We start from the raw sequence: 18526 nt of genomic DNA on the forward strand, positions 1-18526 counted from the left end.
TAAGTAGAATTAAATTATTTCAGGCTTATTATCTAAATGATGGTTTAGAAAAGAACTCTTTTTGTATTTCTTCTCCCAAATAGATCTTTATAACTTTTCTCAATTTAAGCTGCATTTGGATGTGGAGCATGTGGAGAGCTTAATTTACATTAGCTGCAAGACTTTGTTTTAATACAGCTTTTATCATGAGGAAAGAAGATCTGACTTTCTCATTTTTCCCTTGAATTTCTCCCTTGATGATAAAATCAGAAGTGCATTGTGGGAGCTCCTGTTGTGGTTCAGTGGGTTAAGGACCCAACATTGTCTCTGTGAGGATGCAGGTTCCATCCCTGGCCTTGCTCAGTGGGAAGGATATGGTGTTGCCGTAAGTGGGCTGGGATCCGATGTTGCCGTGGCTGCAGTGCAGACCCCAGCTGCAGCTCTGATTTGACTTGTAGCTTGGGAATTTTCATATGCCGCAAGTGCAGCATTAGAAAAAAAAAAACTGCATTGTGATTTCAGTACTTCTTAGTCCAGTATTGTAAATGTGACATTGTTTTGGTGTAATAGTTAAGACTTTGTCGGAGTTCCCGTCCTGGCTCAGTGGTTAATGAATCTGACTAGGAGCCATGAGGTTGTGGGTTCAATCCTTGGCCTCAGTGGGTTAAGGATCCAGCATTGCCATGAGCTGTGGTGTAGGTCTCAAATGTGGCTTGGATCCCGCGCGTTGCTATGGCTGTGGCATAGGCCAGCAGCTACAGCTCCGATTAGACCCCTAGCCTGGGAACTCCATATTCTGCAGGTGCGGGCCTAGAAAAGACAAAAAAAAATATTTTGTCAAGTATAATGGTACACTAGCCAATTTCTATGAGAAATTACACATTTTTTGTAGTCTGGAGTTTTTGTGGTCTTTCACATTTTTCCTATTTTTATGATGTGTGTTTCTATACACTATTTCATATACTTTGTAAAAGGAGGAGAGTAAAAAATTGATGTAAACAGCATCTTTTTAAAAAAATCAACTTTTATTTTGCACCTGAAATCCTGTGATTGTAACTGAGACAATTCAAAAAAATTTTTTTCTCTGTCTAGAATTTGTAATCAATGATTTATTAGAAAATCTTTTGATCTGCTAGAGCTTGGAAATCTTTAAGTCCAAGAAATGGAAATTCAGCAAACTAGATTTAGGAATTAATTGTAAAGACTTCCATTTTTCTTTAATGTAATTCTTTCATTTTCAGGGAATTACTTTTAAACGTGTAGGTGTTCCTTCTACAATGGATTTAGTTAAATCTAAAAGCATGGATGCCATCAGGTATGCTTTCTGACCTTGCTGAATAATTTTTTCTCTTGTATTAGGCTATACATCTTTAAGCTCTCCTAGTTCAAATATCAGAAAATTTTATCACCAGTTTTACCAGCAGACATTTAATTACATTAAAATACAAAAATGTTGCTCTTTCTTTTCCCATTCATTCTCTTGTCTTTAATATTCTCCCTTTGTCTTGACCAAGGAAATTTACTATTTTTAAACCATAGGTCTCTGGCTTCCGTTTCTTATGCTGCTGTTGATTTTTTCCGACCATCAGCTCAGAGACTGATAGAAGAGAAAGGGGCAGTGGATGCATTGGCTGCAGCATTAGCTCACATCTCTGGCGCATCAAGTTTTGAACCACGATCTTTGATCACTTCTGATAAGGTATAAATCTGTGAGAAAATTGTATGTGGTTAAGAAAGATTAAAACTGAACCATAGATATCTCTCTATCTGGAGTGAAATATAGGACATATTCACTTTGCACAGTACTGTGTTACACGAAACTTGAGTAACAGAACCTATTCATTTGTTTGCCATGACCCGTGCAAATCGAGAAATAGACTCTGTGCAGCTAACACACTGTCCTGCAAAGTAAGGATTGCCTGTGTGTGTGTGTGTGTATGTGTGTAAGTAAAATACCATCTTAGCTGACCCCTTGCCAGGTTGGTATCAGAGGTCAAAACAAACCACACCAGAACCATATAGTCTCATTATAAATGAATGTTTTACTCTTTGTAATTAGTAAGTAATCTGTGAGGTGATACTTTAGCACTGAGCAAATACCCTATCCCTAATAACCCACCAGATACTTCTTAAAACATTTAAACCATACTCTTAAGAAAATGTTAAGATAGACTTTTAGATCCAAGAAGTATTTAAGAGGTCATTTAATCCCAACTTTTATATAATAAAAGAATCCCTCATCTAACCTCTGATTAAGTGTCTTAGCAACAGGGTGTTAGTGAATGGTTTGATATTTCTTTTATGGGTTAAACCAAAATCTGAAGTCTTTATCATGAATGTCTTATAGGGTCTTCCCTTACTACCTCTTTGGTCTCAGCTCATATCACTCTCTCCTTGCTTGTTTCAGCTACCCTCAGTTATATGCTGATACTCAAACATAAACTTAATCCTACACAAGGCCTTTGTACTTACTTGTATTGTCCTGAATGTTCTTTCCTTTTTTATAACCTTGGCTTTCTCCTTCAGTTCATTCACGTTTCTACTCAAATATCACCATATCAGTCTTTCCTCATCACCCTATCTAAAATAGCTTACTACTCCCTTTACTATTTTCATTTTCTCCCCCCCTTTTTATGATGCTTATTACTGTCTGACATTCTCTGTATTTCCTTATTTGTTTGCTATCTCCTCCCTACCATTATCCACCCCCCTCCACCTTACCAGTGTAACCTCCATGAGACAGAGGACTATTTAGTATTAAATCTCTAGTGCCTAGTACAATCTCTGGCACATACATAGGGGGCATTCAAATATTTGTTAGATGAATGCTTCCCTATGTCTTCTTTATGTTGATCCTTTTGATGTCTGGTGAAATTTTACACAGCAAGTGATTTTTGCTTATGTAATAGTCCTTCAAAACTTAAATAAGTTTGTCCTCTTGTTTTCCCAGTCAAAGCTAACTTTGATTCTTTCAGCATTTCCTAACTCTTCACTACCTTATCTTTTCTCGGATGCTGTAGTTTAATTTCCTCTTAAAGTATGATGATTAGAATTAAATGTAGGAGTTCCCATTGTGGCTCAGTGGTTAACGAATCCAACTAGGAACCATAAAGTTGTGGTTCGATCCCTGGCCTTGCTCAGTGGGTTAAGGATCCGGTGTTGCCATGAGCTGTGGTGTAGGTTGCAGACACGGCTCGGATCCCGTGTTGCTGTGGCTCTGGTGTAGGCCAGTGGCTACAGCTCCGATTCAACCCCTAGCCTGGGAACCTCCATGTGCCGTGGAAGCAGCCCAAGAAATGGCAAAAAAAGAAAAAAAAAAAAAAAAAAGAATTAAATGTAGTCTTTACAGCAATGTATAGAAGAATGGTACTTTTCAGTGATCTATAAACATTAGTCTTCTATTAACATAGTGTCAGAGAAGTTTTTTTTGAGCAGTCATGTTATACTATTGGCTAATAAGATATGCATGGTTAAGTCTTGAAGGACTGTCAAGTTGGGATATCATTGTCTTACTGCTGCGCTTTTTTTCCCAAACATAATGTGACTTTTATTCCTTAAGGGGTTTGTGACCATGACTCTGGAAAGCCCAGAAGAAATTCAGGATGTCAGCTGTGCTTGGAAAGAACTTAACAAAAAGCTGAGCAGTAATGTCTTGTCCCAAATTACCAGAATGTGCCTCTTAAAAGGAAATATGGTAGGCTTTTCTAAATACTGTCATAAATGTTTATAAAGACTAGCAGATTTTGTTCATCCTTTTTTTGAGACCTAACGAGATGAATAATACTGTTTTCTCCATGTCTTGGTATATTTCCAGTTGTAAATTTGAGGAATTATATAAGTAACCCATTCCTCTAGAAAGCTGTAAGTCATTCTGCTTAATTTGACTCCTATTCACGTTATCTTGAGTTTCTGCCTTTGTGTTCATATTACATGTGGTCGTGAGTGTTTCCATTCTAAGATTAAGTAAGATATAATTGCAGCAACTAAACAGCTCTATTTTTTAGAGAATATACAATATTGGTTTTTAAGTGGCATGCTATTGGTTGTTTAAAGTGAATTAAGTATTTTCATACATTTATGAAATGGCAAAGTTAAAACCTTCTGTAAATTTAGTGACTGATTTCTGTTGGTTCTGAGAAAAGATGTTATATTTATTCATCAAACTTGACTATGTATAGGTTCATTCAAGCCTAGAGCTTATTAACTTGATTACTTTTTGGAAATATTTATCTTTCTCAAAGTTGAATATTACTTACCCTTCAAAAAAGATTTGTAGCAAGTATGAGACAAATATATACATTCAGAAAGTGTGGAGGGGAGGTAAAATACACCAAGATCCTTAGGCCAAACTCTTTGCTGTACTTGAGTATTAAATTAACTTTCAAGTTATTGGCAACCAAAATCAAAGAGGAAACATCTCAGGTTACCTCATTCTCATTATCTGGTAAACGTTTCAGCTTTTTAGGAGAGAAAGTTTCTGGCACTAAATTTTTTAAGGAATTTATTAGATAGGTTATATTACAGGGGACATGAAACATTACAGTGTCTACAAAAACTTTTCTAGGAGTTCTCTTGTGGCACAGCAGGTTAAAGATCTGGCATTGTCACTGTAGCAGCTTGGGTCACTGCTGTGGCATAGGTTCAATTCCTGGCCATAGGCATGGCCAAAAAAGAAGAAGAAGCTTTTCTAGAGAATAGTCTAGATTCTTAGTAGTACTCAGTCCTTATTAGATACTGTGTTTATTTTTCAGATTTAGAAAGGACATTTAGCAGCCATTCTGTGTCATACATTATTATATACCAACTGTTGTAATCCTGTAAGCAATCACTGGACACATTTAATCTTTTCTTTTTTTAGCTAATGTAAGTTTACCAGTAAGTATTTTAAAAAATCAACTCATATGCATCTAAATAAAAATATTTTCATTTTGCTTTTAGGGTGTTTGTTTTGATGTTTCCACAGCTGAGTCAGAAAGGCTACAGGTATTTAAAAAAATCTTTTTTTTTTTTTTTTTTGTCTTTTTTGTTGTTGTTGTTGTTGCTATTTCTTGGGCCGCTCCCGCGGCATATGGAGGTTCCCAGGCTAGGGGTCGAATCGGAGCTGTAGCCACCGGCCTACGCCAGAGCCACAGCAACGCGGGATCCGAGCCGCGTCTGCGACCTACACCACAGCTCACGGCAACACCGGATCGTTAACCCACTGAGCAAGGGCAGGGACCGAACCCGCAACCTCATGGTTCCTAGTCGGATTCGTTAACCACTGCGCCACGACGGGAACTCCTAAAAAAATCTTATCTGTTAAATAGTTCAGTATGTTTCTTTAAAAGGTAGGGATTTAAAAAATACATAGTCATAATATCATTATCATGCCCGAATCAATTAAGAAAAATAAATAAATAATAAATACCCAGTCTGTGTCATAACTTTATTTTTTTTTTTATTTTTTTTTTTTTAAACTTTTTTTTTTTGTTGTTGTTGTTGTTGTTGTTGTTGTTGTTGCTATTTCTTGGGCCGCTCCCGCAGCATATGGAGGTTCCCAGGCTAGGGGTTGAATTGGAGCTGTAGCCACCGGCCTACGCCAGAGCCACAGCAACTCGGGATCCGAGCCGCGTCTGCAACCTACACCACAGCTCACGGCAACGCCGGATCGTTCACCCACTGAGCAAGGGCAGGGATCGAACCCGCAACCTCATGGTTCCTAGTCGGATTCGTTAACCACTGCGCCACGACGGGAACTCCTAAAAAAATCTTATCTGTTAAATAGTTCAGTATGTTTCTTTAAAAGGTAGGGATTTAAAAAATACATAGTCATAATATCATTATCATGCCCGAATCAATTAAGAAAAATAAATAAATAATAAATACCCAGTCTGTGTCATAACTTTAAAATTATGAATAATTTCAAACAGAATGGTATAATGAATCCCCATGTACTCATCATCCAGCTTCAGCAGTTACCAGCTCATGGCCAGTTGTGTTTCATGTCTACTTCCATCCACTTTCCCACTCTCCTATATTCTTTTGAAATAAATTCTAGGAAGTCTATCATTTTAGCCATAAATATTTCTGTATGTCTAAATGGTAAAAAAAACACTTAAAAAACATAAACGTAATACCTTAACTCACCCCCCAAATAATAATTCCTTAATATCATCCAATTTTATGTTTAAATTTTCCCTCTTGTCTCCTAAGTATCTTTTTTTTTTTTTGCTTCTTAGGATTTCACCTACAGCATATGGAAGTTCCCAGGCTAGGGGTCAAATCAGGGCTACAGCCGCTGGCCTACACCATAGCGACAGCAACGCCAGATCCAAGCCACATATGCAACCTACACCACAGCTCACAGTAATGCCAGATTCTTTAACCCACTGAGCGAGGCCAGGGAACCCTCATCCTCATGGATGCTAGTTGGATTCGTTTCTGCTGACCTACAGTGGGAATACCCTAAAATCTTTAAATGTAAGGTCCATGATGTTCATACGCTGAAATTTGAGGTCTCTTTTACTTTATAGGTTCTCATTCCTTAAAAAAAATTTACCTAGCATTTTGTCTGTTGAAGAAAGAGATTGTCGGAGTTCCCATCATGGCGCAATGGTTAACGAATCCGACTAGGAACCATGAGGTTGCGGGTTCGACCCCTGCCCTTGCTCAGTGGGTTAAGGATCCCGCGTTGCCGTGAGCTGTGGTGTAGGTTGCAGACGCGGCTCAGATCCCGCGTTGCTGTGGCTCTGGCGTAGGCCAGTGGCTACAGCTCCGATTTGACCCCTAGCCTGGGAACCTCCATATGACGCGAGAGCGGCCCAAGAAATGGCAAAAAGACCAAAAAAAAAAGAGAGAGAGATTGTCCCCTAGATTCCTACACTGTGGAATTTGTCTGGTTCCTGTGCATATTTATGTACAAATTTTGAAACAAGAATTGGGGATTATTCTGTTTTTAAAGTCTTTTGAAAAATTCAGACTACAATTTCCTATTGTGGCTCAGCAGTAATGAACCTAACTAGTATCCATGAGGACTGAGGTTCAATCCCTGGCCTCTCTCAGTGGGTTAAGTATCTGGTGTTACAATGAGCTATGGTGTAGGTCACAGATGCAGCTTGGATCTGGCCTTGCTGTGTATGTGGCATAAGCCGGCAGTTATAGCTCTGATTCGACCTGGGAACTTCCCTGCCCTGGATGCAGCCCTAAAAAGAAAAAAAATTCAGAATATATTGTGAACACATTTCTTTATCAACTATTCAGTTACTTATTTTTATTGGTTCCCTGGCATTTGGTCACCTAGGTGGCCAACTTAATGTCCTATTTTCTGACATCTAGATTATTTCTGATACTAATATACTATTATGAACAGATCAGCCTTAAATGTTGTCTTAGCTAACTCCTTATGCATTGCCATGTTTACCTCCTTAAGTTGAACTTTTTAAAATGTCTGCTCAGCCAAAAGGTTTGTGCATTTTTAAGGCTTTGGTCACATATTCCCACCAGAGATGTGTGTGGCTGTTTGCTCACTCTTAGCAACAGTGTTTTTTTTTTTTTTTTTTTTTTTTTTTTCTCTTCTTCTTTTTAGGGCCACAGGTGCTGCATATGGAAGTTCCCAGGCTAGGGGTTGAATTGGAGCTGCAGCTGCCAGCCTATATCACAGCCACAGCAACGCCAGATCCAAGCCACATCTGCTACCTACACTACAGCTTGGGGCAACATTGGATTCTTAACCCACTGAGCAGGGCCAGGGATTGAACCTGAATTCTCATGGATACTAGTCAGGTTCGTTATTGCTGAGCCACAAAAGGAACTCCCCAACAAGGTATTTTAATATTAACTTTCCTTGGCAATTCATGATCATAATGAAGAACAGTTAATGTAGTAGGAGATGACATTGATACTCTTAGGAGCTGCAGATTTTTATATCTTTTTTTTTTTTTTTTTTTTTAAGGGCCACACCCAAGACATATGAGGTTCCCAGGCTAGGGGTTGAATTGGAGCTGTAGCCGCCGGCCTCCGCCACAGCAATAGCCACACCAGATCTGAGTTGGCATCTGTGACCTACACTGCACCTGGATCTTTAACCCACTGAGTGAGGCCAGGGATCAAACCTGTGTCCTCATGGATACTGGTCAGGTTCCTTACCACTGAGCCATGACAGGAACTCCACGGTGCTCTCTTTTAATAATGTACAAACTGAGTAGGAATTTAGAGTCCCAAAATCAGCCTGAAAATTTCTCCTGAGACTAAAACTTAGAAGCTTTTAGAAACTTCTTTTTTGGGGGTGGGGAAGGGAGAAGGAAAACCAAGCTTTGCATTGTTATATTAAATTTGAGAGTTAAGTTTTAACAGGATTGATTTCTTTTTCATTTTTAATGACATTGTTTTCTTTCTGATTTTACAAGCAGTACATAATCATTGCAGACAACTAGGAACACATAAAAGTAAAACATAAAAAATAGCAATCACCCATGATCCCCACCTCCACCCAGTAGTAACCACCATTAGCATTTTGGTGCATTTCCTCCAATGCACCAAAATGCAATAGAGTTTTTTTCCTCTCTGCGTTTTTTTAAATTGGAATATAATCGACCTAAAATACTGTGTTAGTTCCAAGCACACAACATAGTGATTTGATATTTCTATATATTACAAAGTGATTACCAGGATAAATCTAGTTACTATCTGTCACTATTCAAAGATATTGTAATATAATCAATTATATTCCCCATTCTATACATTTCATCACTTATTTTGTAACTGAAAGTTTGTACCTCTTGATTTCCCTTATCTGTTTCACTCATCTCCTAACCCCCCAACTTACTGTCCTCTGGCAAGCACCTGTTTGTTCTCTGTGTCTGAGTCTGTTTCTGTTTTGTTCGTAAAACTTAGGGACTTTAGTGAATGAGCTTAGAATATGTTTTTGTTTTTGTTTTCTGGTTTTCAGTTTTGTTCCAGATACTTTGAATTAATGGATAAATGGCCTTTAAGTAATAATAAATAATGAGAAAAAGAGTCTCCTGTCCTAATGTAACTTGCTTATGGCTTCTATTTTGCATTTATATTAATCCTGTAAATTATCCCAACAGGCAGAGTGGCATGATTCCGACTGGATACTCTCAGTGCCAGCCAAGCTGCCTGAAATCGAAGAACATTATGATGGAAATACAGCTTCCAATTCCAGACAGAGGAGTGGCTGGTCAAGTGGCCGATCGGGCCGGTCTGGTCGGTCAGGTGGTCGATCTGGTGGCCGGGCTGGTAGACAGAGTCGACAAGGGAGTCGGTCAGGATGTCGACAAGATGGTAGAAGACGAAGTGGGAATAGAAATCGATCAAGAAGTGGGGGCCACAAACGGAGTTTTGACTGAGATAGTTAATCTGTCAATGTGAGCTTGCCTGTTGCTGCCTAATCATGTACATTATCCACCTAAAAATTAGGTCATCATAGTTGAGGTATGTGTCTGCTACTTGCAAAGAAGTTGGTCGTATTTTTTTAAAAGTATTTCACAAGAATGGTTGTAAACAAATCTACTTATCCAGTTATAACTTTGAATAAAAAAACCTCCTTTTATTGTCTCTTTTCACTGTGCATTAAGAATTTTCTCAGTGTAATCTTTTAAAACTCCTTCTAAAATGTGGCAGTTAAGTTAATCTTGCATTTTATAAAATGTGGTGTGTCTGTATTCAGATCATTCCTCCTATAGGATATGTGGGATAAAATAAGAAATCCCTTTTACATTTAAGGAGTGTATGAACTCGTGACATGATTGATTAGGTGGAACATTTTAAACTCTAGATAAAGTTAATTAGGCGTTCCCATTGTGACTCGATGGGTTAAGTACCTGACATTGCCACAAGCTGTGGTGTAGGTCTCAGATGCTGCTCAGATCCACTGTTGCTGTGGCTTGGCGTAGGCTGGAAGCTGCAGCTCTGATTTGACCACTAGCCTGGGAACTTCCATATGCTGCAGTATGGCCGTAAAAAGAGGGGAAAAAATAAGGTGTGCAAGCAGCGCATACTCAGTAATTTATTCAGTTAGATATTGGCTGCATGTCTACTATGTGCTCTTTACTCTTTCCCAAGGAGAATAGAGTGATGTGTAAGACACGGTCACTATCTTCAAGGAATTTACAATCTAAAGACAAGCAATTATGGTTGAGATGAACACCTAACACCTAAGGGAGTTGCTCAGCAGAAACAAATCTGACCGCATCCATGAGGATGCAGGTTCAGTCCCTGTCCTTGCTCAGTGGGTTAAGGATCCGGAATTGCCATGAGCTGTGGTATAGGTCACAGACGAAGCTTGGATCCCGAGTTGCTGTGGCTCTGGCATAGGCCAGCAGCTACAGCTCCGACTGGACCCCTGGCCTGGGAACCTCCCTATGTCATGGGTGCGGCCCTCAAAAAAAGGCAGAAAAGTAAAGAAACCACCTAACATCTAAGATGAAAGTAAGTATGGAATGCTAAAGATCTAGTTGGGGTGCACCTATCCAATCTCAGGAGTCAGGCTTTTTGAAGAAGTGATACCTAAAAGGAGAAGTAAAGCAAAAGTACCACTTGATCTAATCAAGTACACGCGAGTCATGGGAAGAGGAGTTCAGAAGGGAGAGGGTTTGCAGGCAGAACAATACAAGTGTACCTTGTTGTAACACACTTTGACGATACTATTTGTTTTACAAATTGAAGGTTTGTGATAATCCTGCGTCGAACAAGCCTGTGTTGAACAAGTCTGTTAATCCCATTTTTCCAACAACATTATTTTTAACTTAAGGTAGGTACGTTGTTTTTTTAGACATAATGCTGTTACCTTAATAGACTACAGTATAGTATAAACATAACTTTTTTTTTTTTTTTTTTGTCTTTTGTTGTTGTTGTTGTTGCTATTTCTTGGGCCGCTCCCACGGCATATGGAGGTTCCCAGGCTAGGGGTTGAATCGGAGCTGTAGCCACCGGCCTATGCCAGAGCCACAGCAACGCGGGATCCGAGCCGCGTCTGCAACCTACACCACAGCTCACGGCAACGCCGGATCGTTAACCCACTGAGCAAGGGCAGGGACCAAACCCGCAACCTCATGGTTCCTAGTCGGATTCGTTAACCACTGCGCCACGACGGGAACTCCGTATAAACATAACTTTTTATATGCACTGAGAAACCAAAACATTTGTGAGACTTTATTTCAATATTTGCTTGATAGCGATGGTCTGGAACTTGGGCCCGCAATATTTCTGAGGGATGCCTGTATATGCAGAAACCCAGAGGCAAAGAATAGCATGGTGAGTCTGAGGACCTACAAATAGTGTGACTTGCGCGTGATGGGCAGAGGACAGGCATAGATAAGGACTTAGGGACCAAATTTTAAAGGTCTTGTTTACAGTTTTAAGTTGAGATATTTCCTTGAAGACAGTGGAGAACCATTAAAGGATTTAAAGTTAGAAGTAACCTAGTGAGATTTGCGTTTTAGAAAGATTACTGGCTACACTGAGGAGACTGGATTGCAGAAGGGCCAGACCAGAGGCAAGGAGCCCTCTGAAGAGGCTGTCATAGTAATCCAAGGTGAAAGTGATGGTCAGCACTAATGATAGGTAACATATTTTGAGCAATGAGAACCGAGGCACTTGAGGGGTCGTTGCTTGTCCAAAATCACACAGCTGGATGGAGTTCCCATGTGGCTTAACAGATTAAGGTTTTGGCATTGTCACTGCTGTGGCTGTGGTTACTGCTGTGGCATGAGTTTGATCCCTGCCTGGGGAATTTCCTGCATGCCATGGGCGAGGCCAAAAACCAAAACCAAAACAGAATCACACAGCTGGATAATATATAGTGGAATGAGAATTTGAACCAAGATGAGTCTCACTTCTGTACCAGCATTCTTAACCACTGTGCTAAATAGTGGCAGTGAATTTTGAGAAACATGGATAGATTTCAGAAGTTTTTAGGAAATGAATTGTTAGGGCTTTGAATTGGAAGATAAGAGAGGCAAAAGACTAAAACCTAGACTTCTGTCACTGAAATAGGTGGTAGAACAAAGAGCAAGAAAAGTTATATGGGGAAGAAGTGGGAATCTGATTAGTTCAGGATTAGCTATACTTTGGTATTGAGTATTTCATGAGAAATGCAAGAGGATATAAACAGGAGGGAATTGGATTTACAGGTCTGAAGCAGGAGAGCGATCTGTTCTAAAGGTTTGTGAATAATAAGAAATGGTAATTATAGCTAAGGTAGTAAATGAGATGATACAGGCAAAGTATAGTAAGAAAAGAGGGCTGAGCAGGGAACCCAGAGCACACTCATGTACTTACTTTGTAGCAGAGGAAAGGGGAACCCACTGAGAAGGGATGATAAGAGGGCACAAAGCGAGAAGTATGAGGCTGTTAAAGGAACTAGTAGACAAGCCTGGATTGGCCTTTTTTATTTGGCAAAAAGACATGTGACATGGGGAACAGCCATATTAATAGGGTGTTGAGAGTAGAAGCTATTTAGCAGTGGGTTCAGCAGGAAATGGGAGATAAAGAAGTAGGAACAACAAATTTGAACACATCTTCCAGAAATTTGGCTGTGAATAGGGAAGAATAAACTGGATGTAGAAGAAAGGACATGAAATCGCAGACTTTTGCAGTGGGAGAAGAGGGAAGTTTGAGCATGTTGAAATACTCATATGGGAAGGAGCCAGAAAGGTGGGAAGAGGGGAAAGAATAGACTATATGAGGGAGCAAAATCCCTGTGACAACCCAAAGGGATGAGCTCAAGCACGATGGGAGGTTTTAGCTTTAGATGGTAGAAGCATATCTCCAACATTTTGTCAAGAGGCAGGTCTGATTATCACATAAGTGCATTTGCACATGTTAAGTTAAAAAGTTGAGGGAGTGCCTACTTGATGTTTTCAATTTTTTCCTGTGGTATTTTTTTGCATGGTCATCCACCGAAGGTGAAGAGGGAAGAGTAGGTTAAGAGATTTGAGGAAAGTGGAAAAATACTGAGGTATAAGCTCACACGAGGTGTAGAACACGATGGAGAACTCACCGGGCAAACTGACGATCACAGGCAGCTTTGAGGGTCCAGCTGAGATGAGAGAGTGACTTTGCAGTGTCATTAGAGTGATTTCTGGTAACAACACTCAGCATTGTGCTGCAGGAATGGACATGGGAGGCTGCTGATTGAGGATTGGGGTTTTGCTCTGTAAGATGAAATGATGACAAAGTGAAGATGTTAAGGACTTAGCAGAAGTGATTGACGTAATAGTCCAAGATGTCTAGACTGCTTAAGAGGGGTTAAGGGGAGTTCCCGTCGTGGCGCAGTGGTTAACGAATCCGACTAGGAACCATGAGGTTGAGGGTTCGGTCCCTGCCCTTGCTCAGTGGGTTAACGATCCGGCGTTGCCGTGAGCTGTGGTGTAGGTCGCAGACGCGGCTCGGATCCCGCGTTGCTGTGGCTCTGGCGTAGGCCGGTGGCTACAGCTCCGATTCAACCCCTGGCCTGGGAACCTCCATATGCCGCGGGAGCGGCCCAAGAAATAGCAACAACAACAAAAAAAGACAAAAAAAAAAAAAGACAAAAAAAAAAAGAGGGGTTAAGGAAGAATGAAGAAGGAAAGGGGCAAAGGAGTGAAGGTCAGTGAGGGCTAACTGAATTTGAGATTTCAAGAGTGGAGCAGTTGAGAAGACAATTGCAGAGTATGGTAGTAAGCATGTTGGGAACAAAGGTTATTTCAGTTGATACGGTCAAAGAATTAAGATGCCCGGTGTTTCATGGACAAAGAAGTATCCTAGAGGAGTTCCCATCATGGCTCAGCAGTTAAAGAACCTGAATGGCATCCATGAGGATGTGGGTTCGATCCCTGGCCTCGCTCAGTGGTTTAAGGACCTGGTGATGCGGTGAGCTGTGGTGTAGGTCACAGACGCAGCTCAGATCCCATGTTGCTGTGGCTGTGGTGTAGGCTGGTGGCTACAGCTTGGGTTGGACCCCTAGCCTGGGAACTTCCGTATGCTGCAGGTTCGGCCCTAAAAAGTCAAAAAAAAAAAAAAAAAAAAAAGTCTCCTAGAATGAAGACAAACGAGGACTGAGTAGGGAGTGGAAGACTAAGCCAGTTGCCAACATACCAGAGTGGTGGAGGTTGGTAAAGTACCTGAAGCAGTAAAAGGTGAGATAATGACAGATCTTCAAAGGGACATGGGCATTTACACGAAAGTCATGGGGTAATAGTTAGGAAATGGCTTTAAGGAAAAGAGGAGGTCACTGACGTCAGTGTACATTGAATGTGAGGGAACAAGCAACACATGTGAGAAAGCTACAGCAGAGTATTTTCCAGTAAGAGCCAGATTTCTTTCTTTTCTTTTTCTTTTGTCTTTTTAGGGCCACATCCGCAGCTCATGGAGGTCCCCAGGCCAGGGGTCCAATCGGAGCTACAACCGATGGCCTATGCCAGAGCCACAGCAACGAAGGATCCAAGCCACATCTGTGAACACCACCACAGCCCACGGCAACGCTCGATCCTTAACCCACCGAAAGAGGCCAAGGACCAAATGCAAAACCCTGTGGTTCCCAGTTGGATTCATTTCTGCTGCCCCAAGACAGGAACTCCAGGAGCCAGATTTCAATTAAGCCAAATGCTGGATTGAGAAAGGGGTCATTTTGATTACGGGGAATGGGATTTCAGATAGCTAAAGGGATCTCAGTTGGCTTTGCACCTGAGTGTGAGCTCTGCATTTAAACCCAAGAAGAAACGGGCTCCATTCCTCCTGAGGTACTTGGTACTTCAGGCAGAACATGCTGTGTACCTACAAGGTCCCAGGCACTATGTTTGACATACAAAAGGGAACAAAGAGTGTTCAGTTTCTGCCCTCAGGAGCTCAGAATCTAGTGAAATACACAGACACAAAGCTAGGCCCACGGCAGTGACTAAGTGTGATGACTTGAGAGCTCTGCACAAGGACACCCAGCCCAGCCCAGGAATGGGGTGGGAGTTCAGAGAAAGCTTTTGGCCATGATGATTGTACATGAATTAAGTCAGGTAAAAGAAACAGGGAAGTGGGAATGGGCATCCAGGTAAAGGCACAGAAAAGCTAATATAACAAGCTCTAATTACGGCAAACAATAAGTAGCTCTTGTTGCCAGAATACTGTTTGTTTTTGTTTTTCCTCACACCCATGGCATGTGAATGTTCCTGGGTCAGGGACTGAACCTGTGCCACAGCAGTGACCCAAACTACTGCACCATAGGAGAACTCCCTATTGCTAGAATCTTGACTATGAGGAAAGCAGTGGTGAGAAGAGGGCAAGAGTCCTGTCTTGGAAGGTTTCATAGGCCTTGTTTTGGAGAGTCATCGAAGGCGTTCAAGGAGGAGAGTGAAAAAGATAAACGTGTAAGTAAATGCCAGCAAGGGGAAGGATGGATTTAAGGGGATTTCTTGCTCAAGGCTGGCTTCCCTATCAGCAAGGAAAGGGGGGGCATATCCTTAGAATATTAATTAATAGCTTTCGGTGTCTTCTGGAAGAAGGAGGGGGCAGGGCAAATTCCTCATCAAATTCTCAGCTTTGGGCTGAATGCAGCCACTTGTCTTTACTCTGCTCCTTTCTTACAGAGTCCAGAACTCATGGCTCCACTTTCTGGCTATTCAGAGCCTTCCATTTGATACTCTGTATCCTAATGTTGTCCCTTAATAGCTATTTGGACTTGAATCAGTTACCCCGATCTTCACTTTTTGAATTTGTAAATATGTTTTGTTCCCTTCAGCATTAGAAATTTGAATAATGAATTCACACTTAGGTGTGAATGTCTGAGAGCCTCCTCTCACATTATTTTCATTTTGCATATTTTGGTAGTAGTGCATAATAATGGTTTTTTAAAAAGTATTAGTAATATATGTACATTGTGGAAAATCTGAAAGAGAGGCAAACAGAAGAAAATTAAAACCATAATTACCTCTCTCAGAGATAATTATGGCTAATATTTTGTTGTATAGACCTTTGAATTCACTGTGTGTATACATACTTTGAGAAACAGAAAATTTCCCAATTTTACGAAAACATATCTACATCAGAGGAAAGTGGGCTGGCAGAATCAATATTCAAGCAGTTACTTCACATTTCCTATCAAATGGATATAAAAGACCCATTTCTTCTACTTGTTACTGAATTTTATACTGATGACTAGTTGAAATACGGTAACTTTGCCACCTTTGAGCCAGAAAGGGCCTTCTGCATGTTTCTTTTTGGAATTTTGGCGTTATGCCTATGTGCAGATATGTTACAAGGAATTTATATACTTTATAAGCCTTGACAACAATATTCCATTTAGTAGTGTCCGGGGCTTACTCTGTTGTTGAACATCTGTTGGTAATAAAAATATCCCTGTACTATGCGCAGCAGTCTCATGAAATTTTGTGGTTTATTAACGAGACTGTAGATTCCTAACTGCTTTCCTGCCTGGGCATACAGCTAAAATTTTCTTCAAAGGGTTCCTTTCTTGCCCCACTACTAGTGACAGGCTAATGTGTAATGGGCACTGTCCAAAATCTTAAGGATGCAAAGATGGATAAATCAAAACTCCTGGCTCAAGGATGTCACAGAGTGTGAGTTAAAGCATCATTGTATATTTATATAAATTTATCTGGTAAAAAATTGACAACTGTGAAACATCAATAATTTGTGAAAAAAAATTTCCTTTAAACTGTCAGATTAAAAGTGCAGTAAAATTAATCTTATGAAATACATAAATAAAACTTCCAGCATTTTCCTTTGTCATAAAATGATTAATTTTGAATTGTCTTTCCACAAATCTTGACACGCTTATGAGTTTTAATAGCTCTTATTTACTGTGCTGTATGTGCCAGGTACTGCTGCACTCTTTTGATTCGTTTTATATATATATATATATATTATTATTATTATTTATTTATTTTTGTCTTTTCTAGGGCCATACCCACGGCATATGGAGGTTCCTAGGCTAGGGGTCTAATCGGAGCTGTAGCCCCTGGCCTGTGCCACAGCCACAACAATGCAGATCCCAGCTGCCTTGACCTGCATCACAGCCCATGACAACACCAGATTCTTAACCCACTAGGCGAGGCCAAGGATCGAACCCGAAACCTTATGGTTCCTAGTCGGATTCATTAACCACTGAGCCATAATGGGAGCTCTTTTGTGTGTCTGTGTGTGTCCATTATATTAATTTTGCCAGCTCCATTATGCATGAGAAACTCGGGTTCAGATTAAGAAACATATCCAAAAATCAGAGCAAGATGATGAAGGTTTACAAGGCCAGGGAAGATTTCACATGCACGCGCGCGCGCACACACACACACACCCCCAACCCACCCCATTTTTTGCTGCACCTGTTGGCATGTGGAAGTTCCTGGGCCAGGGATGGAATCCAAGACTCAGCTGTAATCTGCAGTCTATGCCACATGTGACAACACCAGATCCTTAACCCACTGTGCCTGCTGGGGGATCTAAACTGCAACTCCACAGAGACATGCTGGACAGTTAACTTAATGTGCCACTGTGGGAACTCCTCAACCGATTTTTTTTTTTTTTTTTTTTCCCTTTTGAGGGCCGCTCCTGCGGCATATGGAGGTTCCCAGGCTAGGGGTCCAATCGGAGCTGTAGCCACCGGCCTACACCAGAGACACAGCAACACAGGATCCGAGCCGCGTCTGCGACCTGCACCACAGCTCACGGCCACGCCAGATCCTTAACCCACTGAGCAAGGCCAGGGATCGAACCTGAGACCTCATGGTTCCTAGTCAGATTCGTTAACCACTGAGCCACAACAGGAACTCCCTCAACCGATTTTTTAAAATGATTTCATGATGAATTGGCTCCCAGTTCTTTGTCTCACTAGTTCTTCACAGGAAGTTTAGCGATACTGTCACAGATTATTCAATATACCACTTTTCCTCAACTGCTTGAATTCGTATAGTGTCCACATTATGCAAGACTGAGAGCCCCTGTATTTTCTAATAGAGGTCCACGTGGTTTGGGGATCCTTTCTTCAGGCCCCAAGGCCGGTTCAGTTGCCTGTCTGTGCCTTCAAAACAACTGACACTCGTCTATTTCCACCCAGCCTATAAAACGTCTTGAAGGCAAGGCTTCTGTGCTGAATCCTAGCCTTGTTTCTCATACCTGACATGGTGAATGCTCAGGGGGAGGTACGGTGAGTGCACGCAGTAATGACCAGACCTGACAGAACTCCAGTTACTATCGAGGCCAGTGAGTCTGGGCGTCTCCTTTCAAGTGTGACGTTTCCACAGGATAACCAAGAATATACGTCCTGCGCATCTGCTCGTGAAAGGAGCTTGCCAAGGCTAGCAATCTAAAATAAAGCACTGAAAAGGCGCCACTCAAAAACAGCTAAAAATCTTCCAATATCAGGCCGAGGCTAGCGAAAATCTCGCCAGTGTTTTAACGACAATAAAGCCAACCTTTGCGGTTCCTTCCGTTTACCCTTCTGAGGGTGGCTTCTAGTTCAGGCACTGTAAACACTCAACTCACACCAGCCGGCGTGAGCTGCAGCTGCTTTGGAACCACATGTGCCGCCGCCTCCCTGGGGAACTTCCGCTTCCGCAGGATG

General features: G+C 41.1%; 1 protein-coding gene and 1 long non-coding RNA gene across 6 annotated transcripts in view; one reads left to right on the forward strand and one right to left on the reverse strand.

The window, feature by feature from the left end:
* The window catches only part of DDX50 (DExD-box helicase 50), a 41860-nt gene extending 32310 nt beyond the window's left edge, over positions 1-9550 (forward strand). For 2 of the 4 annotated variants that reach the window (XM_005657389.3, XM_021072504.1), the window contains 5 exons: positions 1221-1294; positions 1519-1678; positions 3539-3673; positions 4918-4962; positions 9048-9550. In XM_005657389.3, coding sequence (XP_005657446.1) covers positions 1221-1294; positions 1519-1678; positions 3539-3673; positions 4918-4962; positions 9048-9326 — 693 coding nt within the window. In that variant the 3' untranslated portion in view covers positions 9327-9550. The remainder of the gene's footprint in view (positions 1-1220; positions 1295-1518; positions 1679-3538; positions 3674-4917; positions 4963-9047) is intronic. The other 2 variants (XM_005657388.3, XM_003133052.5) reach the window with 2 other exon arrangements.
* On the reverse strand, positions 984-18507 carry LOC106508089. Of its 2 annotated transcripts, none has more exons than XR_001304647.2 (3): positions 18079-18507; positions 12980-13133; positions 984-1686 (listed from the first exon to the last, which is right to left on the reverse strand). It is a non-coding gene; the product is annotated as an uncharacterized LOC106508089 (long non-coding RNA). The 2 variants fall into 2 exon arrangements; XR_001304646.2 differs by lacking the exon at positions 984-1686 and adding an exon at positions 8395-9213 and having other exon boundaries at positions 18079-18505.

Source organism: Sus scrofa, chromosome 14 (genome assembly GCF_000003025.6).
Source record: "Sus scrofa isolate TJ Tabasco breed Duroc chromosome 14, Sscrofa11.1, whole genome shotgun sequence".
NCBI classification, from domain to species: domain Eukaryota; kingdom Metazoa; phylum Chordata; class Mammalia; order Artiodactyla; family Suidae; genus Sus; species Sus scrofa.